Source organism: Drosophila nasuta, chromosome 3, assembly GCF_023558535.2.
Source record: "Drosophila nasuta strain 15112-1781.00 chromosome 3, ASM2355853v1, whole genome shotgun sequence".
Lineage (NCBI taxonomy): Eukaryota > Metazoa > Arthropoda > Insecta > Diptera > Drosophilidae > Drosophila > Drosophila nasuta.
In genome coordinates this window covers 25,791,374-25,810,405 of record NC_083457.1, presented here as the reverse complement: position 1 = coordinate 25,810,405, position 19,032 = coordinate 25,791,374, and the positions used below count along the sequence as shown (strand labels likewise).

The window sequence follows — 19,032 nt, the reverse complement described above, 5'->3', positions numbered from 1 at the left end:
AACAAAGTGCGAATGACAGCGGTTGTTGTCTTGCAACAGGTTACACAAATCCGCGTCGCGCGTCGGGTAGGGGAAGGACACCTAATCCGGCATAAAATAAACTTTCTATTCGGTGTCAGCTGCAAATTGAAGGCTGCTACAAAGAAACACGCAAAGGCTCACGACTCTAGGCTCTCGGGGTTGAACGTCAATCCACTTTCACTCCCTCAAGGTGATTGCTGCCTGCCACAGACTTACTGTTGCTGCTTGAGCCTGGGTCATTGTTGTAGTTGTGTGTTGTGTTGTTATTACAGCTGGTGGTCAGCGCATTGTCGTGTTATCAGCGCAGACACTGCACACGAGTACCACGAATACCGGCCGTATACGTAATCTCTGACTGATAACAGGCGAAAAGCTTTTCGCACCCGACGCGAGGCTATGCCCCGAGGAGCTTTTTGGGAGTATGCACGAACACGAGAGCCACGGGACGATGGCGACTGCGATTGCGACGGCGACGGCGACATTATTGCTAACATATGGTAGCATTCTGGCTGTGGCAATCACTACGGCGTAGCGTCTACCATTGGTTATCCTGTCGTTGTGGCAAGCAGTTGTTGCAATCTCTGTCACGCAGAGCGCTGATTACCGTTGCCTTTCTATTTATTTGTGCAGCAAGCGAGACTGTTTGCTTGCAAGTTGAAATTTGAATTGAACGAATAAACGGAAACTCAAACATTCAAGTGCAAAGGCAAACTTTAAGCCAGTTTTGTGAAACCATTTTAGTTAACGACTTAAAAGTGCCGTGTCGAAACGATAAATCGCAATTATTAGTCAGGTAAGTTGGAGCAGCTTATTGTTGAAAGTTCTATTTCCACAATACGATAATGGATTTTTATTTGACTCGGGGGAAAGCAAAACAAAAGTGCTGTTAAAGGAGGCTGTACCCCAAAAATAGTGAAGCTTCACTCCTGTTACTTGGCTTCTTCGGTTCGACTGCTATTTGGCATCCTTAAGAATTTCTATTTCTTTTTTGCTTTCGCTGCTCGTTATCCCGGCGTTGAGGTTATTAAAAGTGCGATTGTTTGCCTAGTGTCGTTGCTACTTCTACAGTTGCTGGCCTTGGCACAAAGCAATCACAGTAAGAAGCGGACATCGGCCACTCCTGAGATGTAAAGTGGCTAGTTTTATTGGCTCTTCTTGGGGTTGGGCCATATACATTTCCCATACACACACACGAACACGAACTGTACCCAAGTATATGCACAACAAGTGTGTGGGCTGTGCATTTCCCTTGCGTTCTGTTTGGTGTGGAATTAAATACATAAACATATTGCATACCCTTTACCCTTACACATCAGCACCTATCTATTTATATTTACTTGAATTGAAATTGGAATAACTGATAAGATAGGCAACCGGGATTGACGGCTGGCTTATCGAGCTCAAGCGTAGGGAATACTTATTTTTTGGACACTGGTATTTGTTACGCTACTCAGCGCATCCAGGCTATGCTCCATCATCGGTGATGTTCTAACTAGCGCGTTAAACGATGACGTCAAACATCAATTATGAAAATGACAATCGCACATAATCAAATGTAACGTATACTTAATTATTTTCGGTTTTTTTTTTGTTTTATGCTTCACTTACATTTGTCATTCGCAGATAAATATTCACGTAATGTCGCGCTGTCTGCGACAGATTTACTTTCTGTTCTTGAGTTTTATGTGGGCGCTGGCCATGACCAGTGTAATTGAAGATTGAGAATGTTACACTTTGCAATCAGTTCGCTTTGCTCGTGGGCCGCTGGGAGCAATAAGTATACGCAGTGTGTGATCTCGATACTGATAAACAAATTATGCCAAAGCAGAAAACGCATATATATATAGTATGTAGATATCATCATTGGTTTATTTCTGTATCAAATTCTGGATTCATAATTAATTAGCCAAACTAGAAGAAGAATTTCCACATTTCTTTGCACAGCTTTAACGCAGCTAGTGTTTGGGTTATTTACCTTCTATGTGGAGTGTACACAATGAAACACTTGTTGGCTGCATGCTTGTGTCCTATCCAAAAATCTTTATTAACTTTCTTCAAGCTATGCAAATAAGTCAGACTCTCCGAAATGGGGGAAACGACATCATTAGCGCTGACTTTGACGCCCGAAATGTGGATAAACAAGAGCTCATGACATGCGAAGCAAAATCCACAACATTTTTTTTTGCCACAATTGTGCTTTGTGCAATAAAGTTAAATCAATATTTAGCAAATGTGATCTTCCATCACCATTTTCTTTTTTCGCAATAAAAGGAGCTAACGCTGCGCTTGGGACTCAGTTGAATGCCGAATTCATAATCCATAATGCGTTGGTTAACCTCATTGGCACTCGTTGGTCTGGCCACTTTGGTCGTGTCGGAGACACCAAATTTCGCTGTGCGTCGCGCTCGCTTCGCCAATCCCTTGATCAAGCTGGCCGTGCAGCCAGCTATCGCCAGTGACGCCACAGAGGGAGTTGCTGCCGTTGCTCCAATTGCTTCAGTTGCTGCTCCTTCAATTCTGCCTTACGTAGGTGCTCCATTATCTCTTGCTAGTCAATCCACAGGGGGAGTTGCTTCAGTTGCTGCTCCTTCAATTCTACCCTATGTCGGTGCTCCCCAATACTGGGGTGGATATGGTGCACCCAACAACTGGTACGGCTGGAATAATCCCGCTCCATTCTGGGGTGGCTACAATCCCAGAAGCTGGAGTCCATTTGGTGGCGCATTCTGGCGTCCACGTCAACGTTCTCGCCGCGCTCGTCCTGCTGTCCAGGCTGCCCCTCTGCCTGCCGTCGTAGAGCCCAGCGCAGAAACTTTTGTTGCACCTGTTGATGTGCCTGCTGATTTGACTGTGGAAGCACCCGTCGAGGCCCTAGTTGCAGCCCCAGTTGAAGCCCCAGTTGAAGCTCCAGTTGAAGCACCAGTTGAAGCTCCAGTTGAAGCCCCAATTGAAGCGCCAGTTGAAGCTCCAGTTGAAGCTCCAGTAGAAACTCCAGTGGAATCACCTGTTGAGGTGCCTGTTGAAGTGGCTGCCGATGTGCCTGCTGAAGTGTCCGCTGAAGTGGCTGCCGAAGTTCCTGCCGAAGCTGGAGCTGAAGCTGGATCTGATGCTAATGTCGACGCTGATTTGGCAGCAGCTGAAGCTGAACTTAAGGCTGCTTTGCAACCCAAGCTTTCTATTGCGATTGTCTAAGTGCAGTCCGAAGGGTGGTAAACTATGCATCATTTTGCGCATTGGATTAATAAACAAAAGTTTTTTTTGTTAAAGGAGCTACGTTTGTTTTTTGAGATGTTTCATACGGTCTGCTTTTAGGGCCGTGTTGCATAAACAATAAAAAATTGTTTATCTTATCGGACAATTTGTCTATGTTCTAGCATTGAAGGAGAACGTAAACACCCAATTGCCATTGCCAATGGGCTGTGCCTCCTACGCCGTCATCGCGCTAACCACCAACCTGCCATATGGCGCAATATTGGAAAATCCAATCAAAATGTTAATTCGATGCCACAACAAAACGCTAAAAGCCTGCAACGCTTAATGCCGCCCGCGAAAAGTTGTTAGTACTTCTGGCTCGAAGTACGAACAACATTTGCCATTGTTATGTAAAGTTCGTTGGCCAACCTAACCAGCTCCAAAGCTTGACGCTCGCTCGGGCTTTTTGGCGCGTACCTACAAATTCAATGAAGGAGAACCTGCTCTCATCCATCTATTATGATGATGCTGTTGATCATTATGATATTGTGCTATGCACGAATTCTCCTGCTATTCAATGAAATTTATGCAAATGCGTAGCATGCAAATGCGCCTAAGTAAAAGCTGCCCAATGACGAATGACGATGTTGATGTCGATGTATATGATGATGGTGATGGCGATGGTGATGATGTGCTGCGCTTCGATGGAATTGTGAACCCTTTGGGAATTATCAGCAGGAGGCCATCGCATTGCCATAGAGCGCCATTACACTTGTTGATTCATTAAACAGACTAACAAAAAACCATAACAATGTCCATCCCACCCACTCTCTGTGTAGCACACGCATAAAGCGGACAAAAGCATGCGCCTCGAGAGCTTCGGAACGTGTTTATTTTTAGGGTTTTTCACTGTGACCCCCAAGACTCTGGCACTGGCGCCAATTCATACGCCCCGTCGCCCATTCGTTGGGCGCCCAATTCTGTTGACAGAAATGAGAGATAACGACCACAGGAGGAGGTACTAGATGGAACGTGTACAAATAGAGTTGTAAGCTCATCGTTGAGTCTCTGGCTAATACAAATAAACAACTTGTAAGCTGCAAAATGATATATCAACTCGTGGCGGAATGTGCTCCCATAGATACTTTGTAATCAAGTTTGAATGAACTCTGATGCTGCCTCTCATACACATGTGTACACACATATATAGACCGCTGTTTCGAGTTGATTTACTAAGCCATTATTTGTATGTGTATTTGCTTAAATAAGCTGCGTCTGCTAGTTGCTCGTTATTTTGTCATTGTAGTAATTTGTTAAATTGCGCTCAGACTTCTTCCTTACAGACTCATTTTGTCTACATCACGATTGTTTACAGCATTTCAAAATATCGATTGGGTCCATAAAAGGTTTCTCTATTTATTCCCTATTGTTTTGCCATTGCTTTGACCATGTAAACAAAGCATGCTTGTTAGACTCGTATTGTTCTTTTTTGAATCTAGAATCAACAGTTTATAATTGATAAAAGCCCTATAAAAAGCTGTGCAAATTTATTTGTGAAATATCATCTTTGAAAGCTTTACAAACAAACGTAACTTATATTATCATATTATATTTAATTCAATATTACATTTTATTTTATTGATATCATATAGAGATGGTCAATTAAATTCTCCTTCACTAAAAGGTTTCACTTTTAATTATGAGTGCATCCACTGACATTGAAGCTGACCCACAGAAAGTGCACTCATTTTTTTTTTTTTTTCAATTTACTGCGAAGCGTTGACAAAAGAGAAAAAAGGCAAAAGGCAATGGAATTCTATGAAGACAGTTCTGTTGTGTGTGCCTGAAAGCAGGCAACAAAATGTGTACCAATCGAAATGTCAAGTGAAAATGTTTAATTGAATGTTGATATTATTTGCCATCACTTGACAGTATTCTACACAGGTGTAGCCAAAAGGTATCCCATTGTGGTTTATACATTACACAGTGGGCAAACTCTGTGGGCCATGTGGACCACATGCAGTGCCAAGCAAAGGATAATGTGAACCACAATTTGCTTGGCTTGCCAAACAATTAACGAGTCTATAACGATTGAATGGCCAAACAAGTTTATTGTAATTTAAATGTTTCCAGAGTTTAACTTCACTTGAGTCTGCCCTTGATTACATTTTTCAAACAACAATCAAGGCTAAGAGCTAACGGTTATACAAAAAGTATGAATTTCTAAGACAAATATTTTTATGACAGCCCCAATAAAAAACAGCAATTGTGCAAACTAAACCAAGTTCCCAGAAAATATCAACGCGTGTACAATCATGCCAAAAACACCAAAAACAAAACAAGAGAACGGTTTTTTTTTTGAGTTGACGTATATAGTTAAATATTTACATTCGTCGACTATAATTTTTTGGGCGATTCGCATTGAACCTGACATATGGCGTTGCGCAAACAACTTCAACGGATTTCATCGTATAAAAAGTTGTAAGCCAGTGTACTCGATATCAGTTGTCCAGAAATCGACCAACATAATCAACATGCGTACCATTTTGCTTCTTGCTCTCTTCGGCTTCGTGCTGTTCGCCACCGTCTCAGCCAGTGAAGAAGTCAGCCAGGATGAGGAGCCAAAAGCCGAGGGCGATAGCGGCGCTGAGGAAGGAGAGGAAGAAGAGGCTCTTGTAGAGAATGACGATGTCGATGGCGATGAAAACGCTGACGATAAGGCCGATAATGATGAGGATAAGGATGATAAGGAAGCCGACGAGGAGGAGGAGCCCAAGAGCCAACCTGAATAAGCATATTGGATTCAATAGAAGCTAAAGCTACTCGATTCTTCCTATCTTTAGTCCGTCCTTCGTTTATACTTTTTATTTGGCTGGAAAACTACAATAAGAAGGATTTCTTCTACAATAGAATATTTTCTTTAAAACTTTATTAATTGGTGTTTGAATAATTTTAATTACATAAAATGGCTATACCCAAATTGTTTTGCTTTTCTTTTCTTTTCATTTCAATTCCATCGGGGTAATTCCAAATATGTTTTCTTCTACAAAACCAGTTTTATCTTGAGACTCAAAACACATTGTCGCATTATTTAAAAAAATTGTATTTCTTTGAATGCTGTTCAGTGTCTTTTGGAACGTTGAAATGCGCACATTGATCATTTTAACCATTTTCGTTTGCTGGGGGAGTGTTTGCGTCTACACGAGCAAGCAAATGGCTGAAGACAATGACCTAGATGACAATAATAACAACGTAGATGGTGCTGAAGACGGAAATAATCGTAGTGCTAACGATGAGGAAAGCGAGGAAGAACAAGAACAAGAAAATTACGAAGACGACATTGATGACACTTCCAGTGGTGACGATTCTTCCGAAGAGACAACACCATACAACTTTCTCAGATATCCTAAGCAACCTAGATTTATTCCAAAGTTTCCCCGTTTTGCGATACTCAAACGGAACGTGCTTCGGTATTCTGACGATTTACTTTAGGATTGTCGAGTACTGACGTGTTCCTTGTTTATGAATTCAAGATCATAAACAGAGTGAGAACCTGAAGCCATGAGCTAGACGAGTTTGCACAGTTGTCTCTAAGTCAATAACCTAACAATGAATCCATCCACATGCTGTACAATTTTCTGTGACACATTTAAATAATAATTTACTATTTAAACTTTAAACTGAGTTGTTGTGGTTTATTCTGATTGGTGTTTAAAAAGAATGCTATGATGAAATGAATATGATGAATGTGTACATAGCTAATAATAAATATTTATGATGAAATTGCTTGAGTTTATGAGTACGTTAAGGAAATTTACGAATCTTCTTCTATTTTTAGCACAAATAAAGAAAACACTGTGCTATCAAAATGGTAATGGTTAGCTCAGCGGTATTAGGTGCCGCTGCCGGTACCGGATTAGCTCTGATACTGGCTGTGACCATCGTAATGTACCGCTATTATCTGCTTCGCAAGCGTGGTAAGGTGAGTATTCAGTGCTCCTCAAAAAATACCATAAATATTTAACTACTTTTTGTTTACGCAAGGAATGGGACGAACTGGATCGATGGGAAGAGACACGCATTATGCGCAAACTGCAGCTGAAAGTAAGTTAATAAAACTACTTATATTATTATCAAAACACGATAAATATGAGTATATAAATACATACATGTATATGCACTCGCGCATATGCTTGTGCTTGGCGGCTGCTGAAGGAGCGCATACTTTGAGTAGGTCATCTTTGTCTGGGTTTGTGTCTCAGCTAAATAGTCCAGCAGGGAAATTTAAAAAAAATGGTTGCTACAGTTTGAGAGCAATTGAATGAACATAAAAGAATATGATGCTGTTTAGGTAGTAAAATAATTTACTGAATAGTTATTATATTAATTAAAAACTTTATAAATTAATAAAAAGAATAAATCTTTTGCTCGCTTAAGATCAAAGAAAATCAAAAAATGTGACAACTTACAATGCGCGACGTCATAATTATAAGAAGTCGAAACTTGATTGTGTGATTGTAATATTCTTTTTCAGTTTACATTATTTTTGTTTTGTGTATTGTTTTGTATTTTACTTATGAGTGTATTATTTATATTAACTTTGTGATTATTTTATTCCCTTGCTTTTTTCACTGTTTACTTTTTCATAAAATATGTTATTTATATTATGTTAAAACAAATGGTTGTCAAATATGATGACAATAATAAGACCAAAATATTTATTTTATTTTATTTGTGATTAAAGCATTTACTAATTAATCGCATAAATAAAATTGTTAATAGTAAAAAAAATCTGCAAATAGACTTTAAAGGTTTATCAAATATTTGGCAGACGACAAGCCTACAGCTGAATAATTATTTTAGCTTGATTTATCTGCCATTTTAAAAGTATTCATTTTTAGTTGTATGCACACTTTTATATTTACTTAGATATGTACAATGCGAATGGTTTGATTGTTTTGTGTGCCGCAGTTCTGTTTATCAATTTCCAAATCATAAATATCACAAAAGACCACAAAATTCGACGAAAGAAACAAATGTAACTACTGACAAATAATGGCGTTTGACATACGAGTTTGATTCTGAGTCCTCGTATGAGAATAACGAATGCAAAAGGGTGTAGACGATTTCCCTCGTCTGGCTGTCAATTTCATATTTATAAGGTAGCCGTATCCAATACGCATCATTATACAGTCGACTGCTTTTGGGGTTGCAACATTCAATCGCATCCATCAGCCCGTGCCGCAACACAAGAAGCGGGTGCTTCTGCGCACAATCCGACGGCTGCCTGAAAGAACGCGCGCGCTTTTCCTCTACTCGAGAATGGAAGGGAAGGGCAACGAAAAGAAGGGAAAGGGAACCATTTGATGATTTTAAATGTTGATTTTATTAACTGGCTGAATATGTTGACATGAGTCAAGAGGTGGTGGCAAGGGCGATAAGTGGATCGAGTGTGTGTTTGTTGTACAAAAATAAAACTCGTATAATTTGATTAGCGGTCAAGTATTTCAAGTGTTTTTAATTGCATCCCCCACTCAAATGGTATACTCCCTCTGTGCCTCTCTCAACTAGCCACAATATTGACCACAACAAGGAAACAACAAAACAGTGCACTGATTAATTGTGCTGTCCTTGACCACGTTCACGACGATGGTCCACGTGGTCCGTTGACCACTAAAAAATAGCTCGATATAAAAGATGGAGTGGAATGCCAGAGAGTACGCTGTTACCTGGGCCGGGACACAAAGGACATTCGGTGTGTATGAATGGCCGGGCACAAAGACATCTGCAGATCACTGCAAGTGCTCGCAGCTCTGTACAATGACCAAGTGCAGCACAATAGTTGAAGTTCCCTTTGTGCAGCACTGACTTTCATTCATGAATGTGCTGCGAATACAAAGTACAAAGTTGGCATTATATATTTGTTTTTCAATTTTTTCTCGAGTCCCAAAAAACTGTCGGTAGGCCACTTTGATATATTTTTTCAATGGCCCAGAGTCTGTGTTTATAGTAGAAATGTATGAATCGTAAATGTCCTTAATATTTCACAAAATACTTAGACCGCACACACTCATTTATTGCCCGAGGTCTGATGACTCAAAAATAACACGCAATCGTAACCCAAACGTAAATCGTTTAGTGGTGGCAAAGCTCATTCATAATTTATTCATAAGCCTGCTTCAGCTATAATGAAGTCATATTTGTTAAATCAACAACAACAACAACGAGTGTTTTTCTGTTTCTCCCTGGGGCCAAACAAACCCCGATCCACGATCCAAGGACCGGCATTTCCTTTGACTGCTCGTCGTACTTATTAACAATGGCAACTATAACAATCAGTCAAATGCAAATGTCACAACCAATTAATGTCAATAAATGATGAACCCAACAAACAGCAGCAGAAACTCAAGTCTCATAAGCTAAGTACTCGTACATTTTTAAATCTCATGGTGGTGATAGTGGTGCTATAGATGCTGTTGCTACTTATGGTGGTGGTGGTGATTCCATGGCCGCCATTAAGCGCACATCCCTTTGTTGGATGGCAGTTAGGAATCCGGTTTGCCAATGGACTGGTCGTTGCCTGAATCCATGGCGATACTTTGTTTCTCTCAGCTTTCATTTGTTTAGCGTTTATCAGACTTTTGTTCACAATTAAAAGTAAATTGCGCACTCGAATGCACACTCCGAAGGGGAGAGCTTAAAGATACATAGATACATACGTAATTGCCATCTTTGTATCTTTTTGGATTCCAGTTTGCTCAGCAGGAAACCACTGCAGATTTTTGAATGAAGTTTCTGCGTAAGACACAATAAAAGAAAAGTCTTGCACACGTGGCGAATGCAGTTCGATTTGTATATTGATATTTGCCTTTTATTGCTCAAGAAAACAGACTGAATGAACAGCACGATCTACTCGAGTTTAAGAACTCCCAACAATGCCCAGTTAAATCGAGCGTATAAAAACGAAGAAAATACACACAAAAAACAAAATAAAACACGAGTGTGGTCAAAGGTGAGCCGTAGCACTTCTCTGAATACAATTACAAAAGGCACTTACAATTGGCTCAGGTCCAGTTGCAGTTTGCCAAGCACGCGGCCAATGCAACGCCCATGAGCAAAAATCTGGTGCAAAAATCCAAAATCGAAGGTGGCATCAACGGCAGCTGCCACCAGGTTACTTCTTGGCCCTTGCATGCTACATATATTACAATTACGATGCTCCCAGCAATTAGCCAGAAGCCAAAATCAACAATAATGTTGCCCAAGAAGTAGAAGGCGATAGATCGAAAATCACTTATGCAACTGCATTCAACAATGTGTCTGAAACTACTTTGTGACTTTGTGAGAGTTGCGACAACAATTAATGTCAGCAATTGTGTCGAGTTTTATAGCCACTTAACATATGATAAAATATCATTGACAAAACACACATACAGGGACAAAAGGAGCAGCCTGGCAGACACCTTGGCATTACGCACACATCATCACAATGGCGTGAAAAGGACAATTACAGGCAAATCCTTAAAGTCAGTTAACAAACGATAAAACTGCCGCCATAATTCCGTGTAATGTAACCCAAAAACTCGGTCTCCAGCTCAACTCGAACTCAACTCAGGTCGAACTGAGCTGAGGTGAGGCGACGCAATGTCTGGCCAGGCACAAAGACGCAACATGCTTCGCATATGAATGGCAAGAGGTCGAAGCTGAATGGGATCAGTTGATGCATGTCCCAAGCATTGTTAACCGATTTGGCAGTCAGACATAGACACACAAACACTCACACACTCGCACATACAACACAGATAATGCATCAATAAAAACATGTTAAGGTGCTCACAGAAAGTTGACAATGCGTTAAGAGGACAAATCGTTGCAGCCATTGAAGCCATGAAATTGGCATTCAAATGCTTTGGTCTCTTGGCGGTGAATATTGCTTCTAAATTCTTTGAATATTCTACAGAGATTCCTTAAATATTTAATGCCAAATTATATTAAATATTCTGCAGAGATTCCTTTAATATTTAATGTTAAATTCTATACAAATTGCCTAAAGTTTCTTGATCAATTCGAAGTAGTATGCGTTCTCAAATAAACTTTTAATGTTGCAACTAAGTATAAAGTATATTTATATTTAGTCAAACGACATCTGACATGATTTCCTGATAGACTGTCAAATTGAAAAAAGTAAAATAAAATAAATTATTTGAATAACCTGGATTTCTTTTTATAAATGTTAAGCGAGTAAATAATTAATAATCTCTAGACTTGAAAGTATAATATTCAACAATCTGTTTAAATCGATAAATACAAGCTGAGTGGAATATCAATGTAGTGCTTAAATTGTAGGAGCTAGAGGGTAGCAACAGATCGTAAATTTTAAAGCTGTAACTACAAATGGCAAAACAAATTTATGTTGAAAACTTAATAAGGAAACATGGATGAAGCCGCATGAAAACTTTAATGCTGTAAACATTATTTAATAAAAAAGTGTATAAATATTAAGTAGCTCAAGATGCGCAAAATCTTTAATTTTTTCCGCGATTTCTTTGCAATGCCATTCATAAAGAGATTCACACACATACAGCTACTATACCAACAAATACACTTCCAAAATACCTGCCATTGTGAGTGATCTTTGTGCCAAGGGCGGAGCTTAAGTGGCTACAGTTGCTGCCATTTGAGGAAGACGAAATGTAAATGGTGATGCTTAGAGCAGAATGCATAGAGCAAACTCGAGGGTTGTTTCGCTCACTCGCTCGCACCAGCCTGCGGCTGCGAAGCTGTCTCAACTCTCAGCGTTAAGGGTGGTGCAGAAACAACCCCTAAAACCGCCGCTGTCTATATAAAGTGAAGAGCAGAGCTCAACAGCAAACCAGTCACACTCCGTCAGCGATCGTGTTAGGTGCTCATCCCAACGTAACCTCAATCTCAACTCAGCTACAGCAAAAATGTCGCGCTCATTCCTCATGGACTCACTACTCAGCGATATGCCATCAAACAAGGAATCAATTGGTTCTCCAACTGCAGCCAGTGCCACAGCCGCCGCCGCCGTGGCTGCCACAGCCGCAGCAGCTGCCATGCTTCCAGGCATTCCCATGTTGCCGTATCCAGCCAGCTATGTGGGCAGCTACCTCTTCTCCCTGGGCATCCAGCAACAGCAGCAGCAACAACAACAGCAACAGCAGCATCAACAACAGCAACAAGCAGCGGCTGCAGCTGCTGCCGCCGTACTTCAACAGCCACACGCCTCCCTCTACCATCCTTATGCACAATTCTTCGCAACGAAACGCAAGTCGAGCAGCCTGATCAACTATGAGGATTGCTATCCATCGCCGCCGCTCTCCGCCAATGCCATTGCACATGGTGTGAGTGCACAGCTGCCATTGCCGGCAATGCCATCATCAGCTGTCTACGGTCTGCCGCTTCCTGATGCCGGTGCCTTCTGCACTTCACCGTCGGCATCTTCCAGCGCCTCGTTGGATTTCGCCAATCCTGATGAGCCGCAAGGCAAACGCTTCAAACACGAATCCTCCTGCTCGCCAGCCAGTTCACCAATCAAAACACAAGCGACTCCCGCCGTGGACATTACACCGCTGATCAATGACTATGCCGACTCCAGCAAACGCATTCGCACCGCCTTCACCAGCACTCAACTCTTGGAGCTGGAGCGTGAGTTCTCGCACAATGCGTATTTGTCCCGTCTGCGCAGAATCGAGATTGCCAATCGGCTGCGTCTGTCGGAGAAGCAGGTGAAGATCTGGTTCCAGAACCGTCGCGTCAAGCAGAAGAAGGGCGGCTCCGAGAGTCCCACTTTCAATCTCTCAGCCAACTCCAGCAGCCCACAGACTTCACCAACGATCAAGATCAGTGCGTAGAATTCGCCGAGACTTTAGCACGTTATTTGTACAGTAGTTCTAAGTTGTTGCGATCATAGACTAAGCTTAGTTGTAATATAAATAAATACTATAGAAATGCAAAACAAAAAGACTCTGTTTTTTGAATCAAGTTACTTCTACTAGTCCTGAAAGTCTAAAAGACTTTCGTATTCCAATCTCAACTCTGGAAGTATATTTATAAATATACTATTCATCATTGCATTAAAATTGAACCTAAACTTCTAAAATGAGCCAAAGAGCGAGTATGTAAAGATCGCGCAGAATCTATGTAAGCATTTGTGCCCAGCTGCTGAATACACTAAATTGTTATATGTATCGCATCCGATACGGTGAAGTTGTCTCCCAAGCAGCACCACTCAGATGCAGGCCTTGAGCATATTCCTGCAGCTGCCTAAGATACTCAAGAAATCCATGCCTATCGATCTGTATTTCGCTTTAGATCAGATCCAGATGGTGACTACTAGAGGAAATTGCATCGTTAAAAATGGAATATTAGAGCTTGTTGCTAGTGCTCGTTGCGATAGTTAGCTTTAATTTTATTTTCTATAGTATTATTGTTAATTTTGTAAAATGGATCACAGAAAATGATCTCACAGAAGCAGACTCGCTCCTGAAGTAAAAGGAGCTGAGATCAGTAGTTTGGCGGCAAGGCGTAAATGGACACCCGATTCGGATAGCTATTATAACTATGCTGGCTTGAATGCTAGACATAGAGAAATAAAGCCAGCCAATGATATTGCAGTGCATACATTAACCTATACCCATGAGCTGGAGAAAATTGTTTGAAATGCGAACAAATAAAGCATTGCCGTTAATCGCATTGCCTAGAAAATGATGTCCAGGAAAAGGCAGACGAATAGTTGAATGTGCCGGAAATTTGTCAGATTTAATTTGCACACTTCTCAAATGTTTTCGCACAAATGTAGTTCGTTCTTGCGTTAAGCTGACAGGCGTTTTAAATGTACGGATAGAGCTGTAGTTTTTGAAAGGCTTTTCGAAATTAGTTGGTGATGTCTGATATATGAATGCCATTTAGATCAATTTAGTAAGCAATGCGATAGAAATTTGGCAACAAGCCGAACTTCTCTACCTATCGCTATCTTTCGACTCTAGCGGCAACCAATTTGTGTGGTCTGCGGTGCAAACCACAAGAATAAAGCATAATGCTAAAGAAAGTTGCATAATCATTGCATTGATAATTAATCAAATATTTGCGCCATCATGTCTCTCATTCCCACGGCACTTTAGAATGTCAACCTAACGGCAATTAACAAATTGAGCGCAAAAAAACCGAAATGAAAATTACTAAATGTAACGAAGAGTTGGCCCTTGAAATCGGTCAACTCAGATGTTTATCGTTAGCGTAAAAAAATGTTAGAAGATGCCAAGAAGGCCTAAACGAAACCTGCGTGGCACAAAACTCATTCAGTTGCATTCAAACAAGAGTCGACAATTGACATCGATTCTTCAATGAATGTGCGTAGGGCAAACGTATTCCAGGTTCCATTGTGAACATTCCGAGATGAATGAGGCCAGGGGTGCGGTGCTAATAAACGCAATTGCACCTACGCCCCTACGGGTCGCCTTCTCGAGGGGTAAATGGCACAGTCGGCGGTTTTAAACAGAATTTCCCAGTTCTTTTCCACTGAGCTATTCTTGTAAAATTCGCTTCAGGTAGCTTGGCAAGATCGCTCGATCGTTATCAGTGGCGTGCACAAAAAGTTGCCATGGTGTTTCAAGTATGCGCCCACTTGAGCTCAAGATCTAGCTCTTGAGACTCAAGTGCTCAGGTAAGTGGTGTTGACTCCTGTTGTGTACTTTTTCTGCTTTTTGCAAAATCATCAAACGTGTGCTGTTTCTAGTCGTAGCAGAAGAGATACTGTGAATTTCATATCAATTGAAATACACACAAGTGATCGATAAATGTAGATAAAATTTACTATTGATGTAGCAAAGAAAATTAGGCAATAACGATGACTGCTTGAGCGACAGAAAAGATCTAGCCTCTTTGGAGTTTAGTTTTAAAATTCCGTTGAGTTTATGGCAATGAATGTTAAATATTTGAGAAATAGTAAAGTTTTATTTCAATGTTTTATACTCACAACAATTTTCAGAAATATTTTAAAATTATTGTCAATGTCTCAGAAATAGTTCAACGCTTCTGCTCTCTTTCTATTCCCATCGCTATCTCTCTTCACTAATTTTAATATCCAGATGTTCAGAATTCATGCCTGTTTTAACGCCCGCTGTGTGCAGAATTCGCTTTCAGAAAGTCCTTTAAGAACAAAAGCACCAGCACTTCATGAATGAATACAAACTCAAGTGCAAAACCTCTTCAGTTTGAAGTGTTTTCGCGCGTTCATTTGAGATTCGAAAATGGGAAAGTCTAAGGTACAAGTTTTTACAAACATTTTCTCGCTCGTTTTATGAATGAAACGGTGCAAGGTTGTTAGCTACGCCGTCTACTACATACATATATTACCTGTAGTCCTTCACATCTGGGCATTCCCAGTGCCTTGTTAGAAGATCATTAGCCGACGCATTGTTATATCTGTGTGCAACGAGAAATTCTATAGAAAATTGCCCAAAACAGTATTGAAGTCTACCTGGGAGTGCATACTTTTTGAATTCGTCAGGTGCGCACTGCGCAGTCTCGTCCTGCCCAGACAGTCTGTCGCCGTAGAAGTGTCCTGCCGTGCATCGGTTGTGGTCTCAAGTGTATAATTTGAATGTGAGTTTCTGCTTTAATGGTTATACTTTTGTAGTTGCAGTTTTTTTTGATTTCAACTACTGGGAAATGCATAGAGAATGTAATTTTAACTACACTGCTTTTAAATTGCCTCTTAACTCGATAAAGCTTAAAAGTCGACCCGGAAGTTTAAATAAGCTCTATACACAAAGCTTATTTGCACTTCTACGACTTCCTTTGCTTTGAAAGCTTTCACTGCCGCAGCTTTTTTGCCAACTGTTATACGAATATTACGCACTTGTTGGAGTCACCATTTTGGTTATTTTCTACGATTCAAATATTTAAATAAATATTACAAAATTAATTTTGTATCACTACTTAATAACATTTCTATACTAAGAGACATCAAAATCATCAACACATCTGAGGATAAATTCTTTATAAATTTTGTTATAGAATAGGTCCTCTAAATGTAATTAATTATATTTGAAATATTTTATTAATTTTCCTGTGAGCAGAGGCTTCGTTTGGAATAGGTTTTAAAAATACACCACGAATTGATTATTCGTAAAAAATGTTTGTTATTCACAATTGTATTGACTTTAGCTTCTGTTTCCTTTTGTCAATACTACGAAGCGAATATTTTTCTTCTCGCTTCTCGGTTTCATAAATGCGAATATTTATTTATCTGTTTGCCTGTGTCATCAGGTTAATACAATCAATATTCAAGTACATTGAACATTGTGATTCCATTTCTTGCCTGATTACAGCCTTCGTGACCTGTTAGGTAACACTGATATACTTCTATATTCACACGTACGTTTAGTATTTGTCGCCACAGCATATATTCATGCAACAAATTAACGAGTCACATTGATTCCTGTAGGCCCCACGTAGCCTCTCCACGCGGTGCCAGACACATTTTAATTTCCATGGCGCCTAGTTGCGAGTGGCGCCTGTTTAAAATGAGTATTTGCCGCTTCGTTATGCAATATCCTGAAGCTGGAGCAGCTGGGATAATAGTATCTGAATATGGAGCCGTAGCACAATATCTGCTGGCATCTATCTCCATACGCACAGTTGGTTTCTCGGTGCTTCTTGCTGGTAATGTGCCTGCAAGTATGTCGATCTAATTACGATTATTCGGCTGTGGCATATGCTAAGGCGCCTTTTGTCCTTGACGACAATCTGCTGGGATGGACGCGTGTCTAAGGACCGAATACATCATGAGAGTAATTGATACGTGGACACATATGTGTGTGCACATAGCTTGACTTAAGATGTTTGCCTAAACTAATGGAAACTAAGTTGAAGCACAGCAAAAGTATTTCGCTATCAATGTTTTGCTTTGTGAAATATGAAAAAAATCAAAAATATAGAAATCTAGGTAGGCACGTGCTTCGATTACAATTATATAATGAGCTTAAAAGCGATTTATTTACACCCACACACCCCAAAAGGAATCTCAACGAGGTGGCTTTTCACGTTATTTTTTTTTTAATTTTTCCAAATGTAACAAGCTTCGAAAAATAATGTCACGGCTGCTACTCGAAGATTCAAAGGCCGTCGACCTTAAGAGAAAACAAACCCTCAGTTACATAGCAAAGCAAATCGACAAATTCTGTGGAAATTTCATTAAATACTTATGTTTGCAATGGACGTTTATATATTACTTGCTTATATTTGATGCATACCCTTTAGCCATAGAATGGCATAAATGGATGGCAATAAATGTTTCAAACATATTTTGAAAAGACTTTGTAAATTGTGTATTTATGTAAGTACACATGCATGAAAATTTAATAAGTTCGCCTTTGTCGAAGAAGGTAAACAATGATTATTTTTGAAAAGATTAAATGAATTATTAATAACTTATGCTCTGTGATTTTGTTTTAATGCTAACAAGTATTGATTTTCAAGAAACTTCAGTCAGTACTTTAATAATATATTTGAGAGATACTGCAAAATATGAATACAATAATAATAAAAACAAAGTAGACTCTGCTTTTTGCTTCAAGTTATTTTCAATTATCCCGTGAGCAATAGTTAAACCACACGATTTTCCCATTCCAACAGCAACTGTGCAAGTAAAATTATTATCACTATAAATTTACTGTTCAATTGCAATTAAAATCATGCTGAACTTCTACAAGGAACTGAAGAGCGAATGGGCAAAGACCACGCCGAATCTGAGCCGTTGTGCTCAGCTCCTGGATACACTAAAGTTGGAAATGGTTCGCATCGGACTCGGAGCGGTTAACTCCCAAGGATCATTGCCTACCACGCAGACACAGGACTTGAGCATGACCCGTGAGCTATTAGAGATTGCCATCGAGTACAGCATTAAGGTGAAGGATAACGCTGCCTTTGAACGTTACATGACACAACTGAAGATGTACTACTACGACTATGACAAGTATCTGAAGTCGTCGCCTCAAATGCACAAGTTTATGGGTCTGCATCTGCTCTATTTGCTAGCTACAAATCGCATTGCCGATTTCCATATTGAACTGGAGCGTTTGCCGTCGGCTTTGTTGCTGCAGAATGCATTCATCTCGCCTGTTTTAGCGTTGGAGAACTACTTCATGGAGGGACGCTACAATAAGATACTGCAGGCCAAAAAGTCCATGCCTACCGAGTTGTACTCAAATTTTATGGATCTGATGGTGACGACGGCTCGTGAGGAGATTGCTTCGTGCATGGAGAAGTCCTATGACAAGATCTCACAGAAACAGGCGGCATTGCGACTCGGTCTTAAGGTTGCAGGACCTGAGCTCAACAGCTTGGCAGCAAGGCGTAAATGGATACTCGATGCAGATGGCAACTACAACTATGCTGGCTTGAATACTATACAGCGGGAGAGAGTGCCAGCCAATGATATTGCAGTGCATACTTTAACATATGCTCATGAGCTGGAGAAGATTGTTTGAAATGAGGAAAGTGTTGGCTTAGAAATTAATGTCCACAAAAGATGAAATCATTTATAAATGTATTCTTGATATATGATTTTATTTTAATGTATAATTTATTGTAATTAGAATTGCAATATTTACATGTTGTGCTTGTGCTTGGATTAACAAATAATTGAGAAAAATTGGCAAAGTCAATTGTTCTTTCCACAAAGAGAAATGCAGAAATAACAAAGCCAAAATGAAACAAACCATTTGCTGGTAGCTTTTGCTAGATGATGAGAAAGAGCAGAGAAAAATATATAGGTGAATAAAACAACCTCTG

The 19,032-nt window shown here is 40.1% G+C and overlaps 4 protein-coding genes and 1 long non-coding RNA gene across 5 annotated transcripts in view; 4 read left to right on the top strand and 1 right to left on the bottom strand.

The window, feature by feature from the left end:
- The first annotated feature begins 577 nt into the window (after positions 1-577).
- LOC132793584 (synaptotagmin-5) overlaps positions 578-19,032 on the top strand; it is a 34,077-nt gene continuing 15,622 nt past the window's right edge. The window contains exons 1-3 of the mRNA XM_060803584.1: positions 578-814; positions 7,052-7,195; positions 7,258-7,317. Of these exons, the coding sequence (XP_060659567.1) occupies positions 7,082-7,195; positions 7,258-7,317 (174 nt within the window). The 5' untranslated portion in view covers positions 578-814; positions 7,052-7,081. The remainder of the gene's footprint in view (positions 815-7,051; positions 7,196-7,257; positions 7,318-19,032) is intronic.
- LOC132788120 (skin secretory protein xP2-like) lies at positions 2,344-3,213 on the top strand. The gene has a single exon (XM_060795439.1). The coding sequence runs from the start codon at positions 2,344-2,346 to the stop codon at positions 3,211-3,213; it is 870 nt and encodes a 289-aa protein (XP_060651422.1).
- On the top strand, positions 12,082-13,106 carry LOC132791190 (homeobox protein Hox-B4). Its single transcript, XM_060800024.1, has one exon. It carries the CDS (start codon positions 12,162-12,164, stop codon positions 13,086-13,088), a length of 927 nt encoding a protein of 308 aa, XP_060656007.1. The 5' UTR covers positions 12,082-12,161; the 3' UTR covers positions 13,089-13,106.
- Positions 17,312-17,739, bottom strand: LOC132789919 (uncharacterized). The gene is made up of 2 exons (XR_009632754.1): positions 17,472-17,739; positions 17,312-17,419 (listed from the first exon to the last, which is right to left on the bottom strand). It is a non-coding gene; the product is annotated as an uncharacterized LOC132789919 (long non-coding RNA).
- Positions 17,807-18,850, top strand: LOC132789918 (26S proteasome non-ATPase regulatory subunit 8). Its single transcript, XM_060798256.1, has one exon. The coding sequence runs from the start codon at positions 17,934-17,936 to the stop codon at positions 18,726-18,728; it is 795 nt and encodes a 264-aa protein (XP_060654239.1). The 5' UTR covers positions 17,807-17,933; the 3' UTR covers positions 18,729-18,850.